The sequence below is a fragment of the Vombatus ursinus genome, unplaced genomic scaffold (genome assembly GCF_900497805.2).
Source record: "Vombatus ursinus unplaced genomic scaffold, bare-nosed wombat genome assembly UNPS02013931.1, whole genome shotgun sequence".
NCBI lineage: Eukaryota > Metazoa > Chordata > Mammalia > Diprotodontia > Vombatidae > Vombatus > Vombatus ursinus.
In genome coordinates this window covers 1,955,317-1,965,576 of record NW_020953709.1, presented here as the reverse complement: position 1 = coordinate 1,965,576, position 10,260 = coordinate 1,955,317, and the positions used below count along the sequence as shown (strand labels likewise).

Below are 10,260 nucleotides of genomic sequence, written 5' to 3'. Positions count from 1 at the left end.
ACACACACACACACACACTCCCCTCTCTCCCTCGATCTCGAGGACCCTAGGGTCTGCGCCCGAAGCCGCGGTCCCAAGCCTGGGTCAGCTCCTCGGTTCCCTCCCCTCCCCTTACTCCCTCCCTCGTGTCGGTTTCCTCCCCCCTCTCCCCCCTCTCCCCCCTCTCACCCTTGTAGGTTTCCCCTCCCTGAACAGGGCCCCCGAGGGGCGGGGGGCGGGGGCCGGGAGGAGTCAGGACCCTGCGCGGGCGGCGGGGTCTCTGCGCTCGGGCGCTAAGACCCGGCGGGTCGGGGGCGGGGCGTCCCTGGCTGGGTCCCTCCCCCGCCGCCCGCCGCCCGCCTGCTCGGGCTCCATTGTCTGCTCGGCTCGGAGCGGCGGCGGCCCCGGGGCTTCGGGGCCCGACGGGCAGCACGGGCATCGCGGTCTGGGCATGCCTGGCGGCCGGAGCGGCGCCCCCTGAAGCCTGCGCCGGGAGCATGGGCGCCGGCAGCCCCCGAAGCGCTCCTCCGCGGGGCGCCGGGCGTCCCGGGCGTCCCGCGCGTCCCGGGCTCGGCTGCCTCTGGGTGGCCCTGCTCGCGCTGAAGACTGTGCGAGGTGAGGGGGCCCCTGGGGCGGAATGGGGGAGCCCTCGGCGGGCTGTCGCGTGCTGCTGGGGCTGCTGGGGCGGGAGGCCCCAGAGGACGAGTCTCGGCTTCGGGGCTGAGCAGCACTGCTCCACCCCTCCTCCGCATCTATACTGGACCCAACCCCCTGACACCACGGTAACTGACCGCACCACTTTCCCTCCCCACTGGAAACTCCCTGGCATCTCCGAGCCTAGGGCAGCTTTCTTCCCTCCCCGGGAGGTCCGATCTGTCTTTTCTCCTAGACACCTCTGCCTCCGGGGATCCGATCATTTCCCCCCCAGACAACACCTGGCCCCCAGGGGTCCGATCGTGCTTTTCCCCACACATCTCTGGCCTCTAGGGGTCCGACTCCTGCTTTCCCCCGGACACCTCTGGCCTCTGGGAGTCCGATCATTCTTTTCCCCAGACATTTCTGTCCTCCAGGGGTCCTATCATTCTTTTCCTTTGGGGGTCTGATCATTCTTTCCCTCAGATACTTCTGGCCTTTGGGTCCAACCTTTCTTTCCCCCAGATGTCTCCGGCTTCTTTTCCCGGATGTCTCAGGTACCTCTGCCTTCTTTCTCAGCTTTCACCCTAGGAAAATACATTGGTCTGGGCTGCTCAGTGTCCTTCCGAAGGCCCTCGCTCCTGGATGTCCCCTTCCCCCTACATTTTCTGTTGAGGGAGCATCCCCTGGATTCTGCCCCTGACTTTCCTGCCTCAAATAGCTGGTCTCTTGTGTCTTCTGCTCCTGTGGGACAGCAGTCATTCCCCTCAGGAGCCCTTCCACTCTGTCTTCACGGGTCTTTTGCTTCCTAGTAGGAAGGAAGGCAAGAAAGAGGGTGGATAGCACCTTCAGGGAGGGGGAGGTCATCACCCACCTGTTAGACAAATGAGGTAGAGCAGTTCAGAGGCCTGCGATTGCCTGCCATGTAAACTGCTGCTTGGGGAAGCTCAGTTGTACTGAGGAGAGCACCTTCCTCACTGAGGGACCATGATGTCTTTGTGGACGGGGCAGGGAATATCAACCCTGTTTCTCCATGTGGCGGGATGGGGAGGGCAGAGCCATGGCCGGAGGTCCTCAGCCTTCCCCAGGGAGCTCAGCAGGATGATCCCATTTCGGGTCAGATGGGAAACGTGGAGAGCAACCTGGCCTGCGTTAACACCAGCTGGGGAGGAAGCGGGAGGTCTAGGGGATAGGGTTCCCAAAGCTGGGAAATGCAGCTTGGTGGGAGGGAGGAACGGAGGGGCCTCTGTAGGGCCATCCACCTGTTACACACTTGGCTGCAGGGCCTGGAGCAGGGAGAAAGGGGGGGGGGTTCTCAGGCCTGGGCACGCCATCCCAGACAGGGCCTCCCTCCTTCTTGGAGGGGACTGAGATCCGAGAGGCGGCATCTTTCAGTCACCTGCTCCCCTCCCTCGACCCTGGCACTTGGGCAACCCTTTGGAAGTGCTTCTCCCATGCATCAGGCCGCTGGCATTGGGTCTACCCCATCACTCACCCTGGAGGCAGGGATGGCGGGTGTTATTATCCCCTCTTTACAGATGGGAAAGTTGAGGCTCAGGAAAAGCTGCCCACGCAGCCATCTGGCCCAACCTGCCCCTGAACAAGGATTCCCTTGGAGCCAAATCCCTGAAAGGGCTCAGGGGGAGGGCAGCATCTAGACTTTACCTGAAATCTTCCACCTTCTGCCTGCTTCGGAAAGCTCACATCATTAGGAAGTTTTTCCTGACATCAAGACTCAGTTTCCCCCTTTGTCACTTCTAGCCATTGTTCCTCATTACGTCCTCTGGCATCAAATAGAACAAAGTGAATCCTTCTTCCACGTGGCAATCCTTCAAATACTTGAAGTCAGTGATTGTTTCCCCCAAGTCTTCCTTTTTGGCCAAACCCTTCCAAACATGGCCTGGACTCAAAGTGGTTCAACCTCCTGGCTGCCCTCCCTTGGACATTCTCCAGCTCCCCAGATGAGGTCTGACCAGGGCAGAGGATGGCAGTCCTCCCGTCTCCCTAGCCCTGGGCTCCAGGCCTTTCTTAAAGCAGCCTTCAATTATGTCATCTTTTTGGGTGTCACATCACACTGTTGACTCACATTGAGTTTGTGGTCCACTAAGACCCCCAGATGTACTCATGTCAAGCCATGCCTCCCTTGTCTAGCCAGAACTGAAAGTCAGGTCTTGTGACCCTGTTTTCTTGCCGGTCCCACCTTCTAAAGGGGCAGACATCCCCAGCCTTAAGGGAGAGGGCTTTCTTGATAATCCCTTGGTCCTGAATCTTGCCCACGTCTCCTTAGTTCTTACCCTGTTCTGAGCTTGTTTCCTTGTCTAGTAAATGGAGATAATAATAATTTCACTGCCTCCCTAACAGGAGTGGGAAGGGTTGTGAAGAAAGTCCTACAGAGATGGCAATTATTGTTATTTCCGAGGAGAAGGGTCCCACAAGATCTCAGCAGTCACACTAATCTTGCCTTCCCAGCTCAGCCAGAAGAAGGGAAGCTCAGGAAAGCAGCATGGGACATGGAGGGAGGAATGGAGTGAGTTACAAAGGACAGAGGTGGAACAGTCTGGACGTCAGACTGGGAGAAGAAGTGTGGCCCAAGGGCCCCTCACTCCTGACCCCGGTGCTCTTAGGTCTAACCTGAATGGACTGTCTAGGGAGGTAGTGAGTTCTCTGTCACCGCAAACTGACAACACAGGATGTTACAGGTGGAACCCTGGCTGGGGTGTTGCTTGTACGAGACGCCTGGTAAGGCCCCTCAGGCGCTACGATTCTGTGATTCTGAACTAAGCCCAGGCTTCCACTTGGGAAGCCCTCTGCTCACGCGGCCCAGTGAGCCCCCCTGCTCAGCCTCCGTCCTCTCTGCTCTTTCCCCTTTCAGGGAGCGGGGACACTGAGCTCCCTGACCCTATCTACCTGCCGGCCACACTGGAACTCTTAGATGCCCCGGAGTATTTCCGCCTACAGCAGATTGGACACTATCCTCCTGCCAACTCCTCACTGGGCTCCCGTTCTGAGACCTTCCTGCTCCTCCAGCCCCGACCTACAGCCCAGCCCCTTCTCCGGGCATCCTACCCACCCTTCACTACCCAGCAGGTAAGGGGGCTGCCCCCAGGGGCGAGCTAGGGAGGTGGGAGCCGCAAGCAGAGAGAGGCTCCCAGAGTCCAGGCCCCAGCATGGGGGGGGGGGGCTTCAGACCCTCCCCATTTAGCAGGAGAAATGGAGATGTGTCACACAGTGGAAAGGTATTGGATTTGGAGAAAGAGGACCTGGGTTCAAATCCTGCCTCTTTGTGACCTGGGGTGAGTCACTTGTCTGTGGACCTCAGTTTCCTCCTGTTGGGCCAGATACCTTCTCAAGTTCCTTGTGGCTCGAGTAGGAACCCTGCTGTTGTGGTGCCAAGGTCTGGCTCAGTCTCTTCTTTCCACCCTCCAGGCTGTGCCAGCCTGGACCACAGACCCCGGTGGTCTGCTTGCAGACTGGGATGTTCGGGCTGTGTCAGTGGAGACCATACTCACGCCACTAGACCCCCACGTGCGGGTCCTCTTCTACCTCAAAGGGCAGGACTGGCAGCCTGGCCCCCGAAATCTGCCCTGTGCCCGGCTCCATGCCATCCACTCTCTGGGCACTATACACCAGGCCTGTCGCTTCCAAGTGAGTCGCGCCCTGACCCCGTCCTACTGTGGAGCTGGGGGAAGGCCCAAGGGGTCGCAGAAATGGAGTGGGCACAGGGGTCATTTTAGGGAGGGGCGGAATGAACAGATGAGCAGTAGGGGAGGGATTAGGGTCCCTATCCACTGAAGGAAGGCTGATGGGTGACACTCTGGTGAGGGGGACAGATCTAATAGAAAGGAGGCTCAGGGGAGATTACAGGGCATTGCGGTACGTTGGGTGAGGTGAAGGCTCTGCCGGGACTCAGTCCCCTTTGGGATGATTGGGTCTCCCAAAGCAGGGATCTGGGGGTTCCTCTCACATTTCTCCAGCCATCGCTGGGTGCTTGCATGGTAGAGATGAAATTCCCACGGCACTGGTTCTCAAACATCGCCACCACCAAGGCTGAGCTGGCCTACACCTTGGAGCCAGCGGCAGGGGACCCCGGACAGTGTGCTCCAGCCGGCGAAGGGGTTCCCCCAGATCGGTCTCTCCCTGTGGGGTGGGTCGAGATCCAGCAGGCTGATCCCCCTCGCCAGCAAGAGGTGCCCCTGGATGACGCTGTCCGCCTTCGAGTGTCCGATGCTGCCGTGAGGCCTGGGCAGTCCTTCAGTGCTACCATCCTGCTGAGACACAACTTTACCGATAACTCCCTAATGCTCTGGTGAGTCTCCTGGGACACCCCCATCCCGCTTCTCTGTGCCAGCTTCCCCAATCTCAAAAACCAGCTGAAGGGATCCCCAAGTGAGAGTGTGTAGGCAGAGATTGGGGGCCCACAGCAAGTGGGTGCCGGCTGACTTGGAAGCAGTCTGGATTCCTATGCCTGTGTTCTCAGGTCCCTTTCAGCTCTAAAATTCTGGGTTCCAAGGTCCCTCCCAGCTCGTATGTTCTGTGTTCTAAGGTCTCCAGCCCAGCCGTGGCACGGCTTCTTCCCTCTGGCATTCCCCGTGCTATGTTCAGAGGTCTCCTCCAGCACAGATGTTCTGAGGTTCCATGACTGTCTCCCTGCCCCACTCCACCCCCTTTTCCAATACTCAGTGGTAATAGTACGACAGGTATTTGTGTGTATGTTGCTTTCATTTGTGGGCTGGTCCGTGAAGGTCTCTTAAGGCTTTTCCACACGTTTCCTCTCTCCCTCCTCAAACCATTAGCCCCTTGAGGAGGAGGGCTGTGTTCCCAATTTCCCACCTACTCCCATCCTTCCGAGATGCGTGGCTCAGGACTCAGCTCGTGTTACCACTGACACAGGTAAGTGACTCTGATTGCCGTCTCCAGGATCAAGGTCAAGAAGGGGCTCCAGGTGACAGCCGCCCGTCCTGCTCACCCCTCCCTATGGACAGCCAAACTGGAAAAATTAAAAGGCTCCAAGCATCACACGGTGCTCATCTCCTGCCAAGCCACCGGGCCTAAGTGGTCAGACACCAGGTAGGACTGGCCCCGTCCATCCATACCGCCTACGTACCAGGCACGATGCTGGGGTACCAAGACAAGAGATACTGTTCCTCCCCGAAGGAGCTCACATTCCTGTGGGGGTAGACAAAGTACATATGTGAATAATTCCATACAAAATTTGTACCAAACGATTCGTTTGGGGGAAGGAAGACAGTAGCAGCTGGGGGAGTCAGGAAAGGCCTTTCTCCGAAGGTGGGCGTTGAGCCTTGAAGGAAGCTAGTGACTCCAGGAGACAGAGGTGAAGGAAGTACATTACAGGCATGGGGGACAGCCAATGCAGACATGGAGTTGGGAGATGGAGCGAGCAGGCCAGTATGGCTTGGCCATAGACTTTGTAAGGGGGACTTATATGTTGGGAGACTGGAAAAGGTTGGAAGGGATGGGGCTGGGAAGAGCTTTAAATGCCCAAGAGAGGAGTTTATATCTGGAGATACTAGGGAGCACTGGAGTTTATTGAGTGGGGAGAAGGGTACCGGGGTCAAACTTGTGCTATAAAAAAATCTCTTTGGCAGCTGCTTAGAAGGTGGATTGGAGTGGGGAGAGATTTGAGGCAAGGAGGGCAGTTAAGAGGCTGACAATCTAGGCGAGTGGTCATGAGGGTCCGAATTAAGATGGTGGCTGTGGGAGTCAATGTTGTGTAGGTAAAAATGGCAAGATGTGACAACAGACCAGATATGGGGAGTAGATGAGGAGCCCAAGGGAATGCCAAGGCTGCAAATCTGTGTGAGTGGAAGGACGGTGGTACCTTTGACAAGAGCAGGAAAGCTTAGAAGAGGGACGAAGGGTTGGGGTGCGGGAGGCCAAAGGTCACAAGTTTTGTTTCAGACATAGGGAGTTTGGGATAACCCCCGGTTTGAAGAGTCCAACAAGCGGCTAGTGACTGGGGACTGGAGCTCAAGAGAGAGACCAAGGTGGGCTCAGTAGATCTGGGTGTCCCCTGCACAGCGAGGAGAATTGGGAATCTGTAAGAGCTGAGAGCCTGGAGAGGAAAATAATATCGTTAGGAAGAGTCTGTGGACACACCCACCCACATGACGATCCAGAAATGGTGGCTGAGAAGGAGCGGTCAGGCAGGTGGGAGAGAACGAGAGAGAGCAGGTCCTGAAAACCCAGGGAGGAGGAAGTGGTGGTGAACAACGGCGTTAGAGGCTGCAGGAAGGTCAGGAAAGACACAGCTTGAGAAAAGCCGTCGGAGCTGACCGTCCAGAGATCTGCCATGACTTTGGAGGAAGAATCTCAGCTGAGTGATTAGGTGAAAGCCAGGCTGTGGAGAGCTTGGAGGAGAGAGAGAGCCACGGGTCGAGATGATTCTTTCGAGGACTTTGAGAGGTCAAAGACATGCCGAGTGATAGCAAATGGGGCTGGAAGGTCTACTGAAGGTTTGTAAAGAATGGCGGAGACTTGGGTGTGTTTGAAGACAGCAGGAAAGGAGCCAGTAGATGAGGGTGATTGAAGATCGGAGGGAGAAGGGGGGCCAGAGTGGGGCCAGTCTGCTGGGAAAGATCACTTCTTGTAGGGGAGAGCCACTTTAGAGACCAGAGGAAAGGCTGACCAGAGGAGGAAGGGCCAGTTCTAGAGGGTGGCAGGGTGGGCTGCTGTTGTTTTATGGTGGTCTTTTAGGGGACTGGAGGAAAACAGGAAGGCTGGGATCCAGGGTGAGGAAGGAGATGTGAATGAGGGAAAGAATGGAGAATCCAGGAAGGGGAAGAGGGACAGGGTGGTTTCCCTGATCCTCCTTCCCTTCACTGGCTTGACTTTCCTCCTCCTCCTCCTGGAAGCCTGCCTGGATTCACAGAGTTCCTGTGGGTGGACTTTGCCGTGGAGAACAGTACAGGGGCCTCATTGTCCACCCGTCCAGTTACATGGCAGCTGGAATACCCAAGCCAGGTCCCTGAGGCCAAGAAGGATAAGATGGTGTGGGAGATCCTGGTGTCTGAGCGGGGCATCCGGGCGCTTGTCCCCATGGCAAAGGTACCAGACCATGGGGGGGTTAGGGTGGGGTTGCCTATTCACAGCCACCACCTCAGGACCTTGAGCGTCACCCTCTTCCCAGCCCAGGGAGGTCCCTGGGGCTCCTTATGGTCGTAGGGTACAAGAAAGAGAAGATGCATGCCAGGCATCTGCAGGGTGTGGGTTTCCTGGGGACTATTCTAGGAGAGCTCAGGAGCCAGTGCCCGCTGTGCCATGTAGCCAGAATTCAGCATCAGGCCCCTGTACGGTTGCCACGATGGCATCAGGGGTGTGTTGGGCCCCAGGGGAAAACCTTGAATTGAGGAGCGCCGACGGGTGACCTAACCTCCTCCCTGCCTTGCAGACCGAGGAGCTGGTGAACACCGCCCCCCTGACTGGCATTCCCCAAAGAGTACCCATACGCCTGGTCACCGTGGAGCTGGGTGGAGCTGTGGTGGAGGTCACTGAGCAGGTGGGCTGTGAATCAGCCAACACTCAAGTCCTGCAGGTGAGCGGCGTGCGTCTCCCTGTCGGACCCTGCCCTCTCCCTGCACCTGCCTCTTCCACCCTAGGGCTACCCAGGTGGAATCGAGGCTCCTTCCCCCTTCAGAGGGAAAGCTTCTCCCAGAGGGAATCCCCCAGGACCCTCCCCACGAGGGGTCGTTCAGACTCTGCTCTCCAGGCGGGGAGCCTACCACCTCCCTAGGCCGCCCATTCAACCCTGGGATGGCTCTGAGGCAGTCTTTCCTGGCATCTTCCCCATTGCTCCTGGTGCTGCCCGCTGCAGTCCAGCAGACCAAGCCAATCCCTTGAGGGCAGCCAGTGAGACCTCCCTGAGAAGGTTTCTTCCACCAGCCACCCAACCCCCATTCCTTCAGCTCAGCTTTAGAGAGTGGAGCACAAGGACCGGCATTTGGGTTTGGAATGGGAAGACCTGGGTTAAAGCGCTTGCCTTCCTTTTCCATGTGAACTGGGTCAAACCAGTTAGCTTTTTCAGGCCTCAGTTTCCTCAACTGTAAAAGGAAGGGCTTGGGCCACGTGGCCTCTAAAGTCCCTTTCATTTATGCTCCGACGGTGTCAGGACCCTTTCTGTCTAGATCCCGTCCAGACACTGAGTAGGCCAAGTACGGAGAGCCGCGTGAAAGGCCTTCTGCTCTCAGTGGTGTGGATTAGGACTGAGCTCTGGGGAAAGAACAGGCCAGAAGTCAATAACAGCCACAAAAATGATTCAGTAATACGGCCGACTCTTTATTACCTAACTACGGCCAACGTTCCTTCCCACCTTGGCCTTCACGTTCTTTCTGCCTGCCCCCCAGACTCCTCTCCGAAGCCACCCAACCAGTGTATGTGCGCTCAGAGAACCCAGCCCCCATGAAATGTAAACAGGATGATAAGTCTGGAGAGGCAGAACACAATAGACATGTTGTCGGTGAAGAGTCAGAGTGGATTTCAGTCTGGTGGAAAGAGGGTGGTGTGGTGGGAGTCCGCGGTCCTGGGTCGGGGCTGGTCTCCACCGCTGGGAGTGCGGTCACCTTCCTCTCCTCTGCCCCAGAGCCTACGTTTCCTCCTCTGAAGATGAGTTTGTGGTCTCTGAGGTTCTCTCCAGGTCGTCGTAGATTTAGAGCTAGCCCATTGAGTCTGACGCCCTCGTTTTACAGTAGAGGAGACCAAGGCAGACAGGTTAAGTGACTTGCCTAGAGTCAACCAGCTAGTGAGTGTCAGAGGCAGGATTTGAACCCAGGCCCTCCTGATTCCAAGTCCAATGCTCTCTCGCTCGTGTCGTGTTGCCTCTAAATCTGGGACCTTGGGGACGTCCCTTTCTCTACACTCTGCCCGTGCTCCCCTCTGACAAAACGAAAGGGTTGGATTCCTTCCAGCCCCGAGTCTTTGAATTCTGACCTTGATCAAGTCATTTCTTCCCCACGGGCCTCTCTTCTGTAAAATTAGGTTAGGTTAAGTGCTCTTCCGCCTGCAGCTCTCATCCTCTAATCCAGCGGACCCTCGCCACTTGGTACAACCCCTCCTCGCAGCTACCCTCCCAGGTGTGTGCTGCCCTCCTGAGCCCTCTGCCTCCCTCCAGGTGTCCGAGGCCTGTGATGAGGTGTTTGTGGAAGGCAAGGAGAGCCAGGGGGCCCGGGGAGTCCAGGTGGATTTCTGGTGGCGCCGGCTCCGGGCCTCACTCCGGGTCACTGTGTGGACTCCGCTGTTGCCGCTGCGAATTGAGATGACGGACACCACCCTGGAGCAAGTCCGAGGCTGGCGGGTTCCCGGGCCAGCCAGCGGGTGAGTTCAGAACACGGCCGGCCAGTGCGTTTCGGGGCTCGGGTTGGGTTGGCCAACTGTCTCTGCAGTTTGGACACTGGAGGGAGGAGAGAGGAGGTGGGATCTTAGCAGAGAAGTTTTCAGGATATGGCAGGAGGGCTAGGAGCTGGGGAGGAGGGCCTCTGGATGGGACTGACTGTGCTGGACGTGGGAGGGCAAGGTGGAAGTCACCAAAATGACTCCCTCCCTTCTGCCCCTTGGTCAGAAGGAGCTGGTGGAGATCTTTGCCCCGTTTTGTGACTCTGCATTCTTGAATAGGAGAGCCGTTCTTGGGCCGCCACA

The 10,260-nt window shown here is 57.4% G+C and overlaps 1 protein-coding gene across 1 annotated transcript in view; it reads left to right on the top strand.

Annotated features, from left to right (window-relative positions):
* Nucleotides 1-476: 476 nt before the first annotated feature.
* The window catches only part of TMEM132A (transmembrane protein 132A), a 12,804-nt gene continuing 3,020 nt past the window's right edge, over nt 477-10,260 (top strand). The window contains exons 1-8 of the mRNA XM_027858848.1: nt 477-594; nt 3,485-3,699; nt 4,039-4,257; nt 4,587-4,918; nt 5,530-5,679; nt 7,485-7,677; nt 8,021-8,164; nt 9,737-9,939. Coding sequence (XP_027714649.1) covers nt 477-594; nt 3,485-3,699; nt 4,039-4,257; nt 4,587-4,918; nt 5,530-5,679; nt 7,485-7,677; nt 8,021-8,164; nt 9,737-9,939 — 1,574 coding nt within the window. The remainder of the gene's footprint in view (nt 595-3,484; nt 3,700-4,038; nt 4,258-4,586; nt 4,919-5,529; nt 5,680-7,484; nt 7,678-8,020; nt 8,165-9,736; nt 9,940-10,260) is intronic.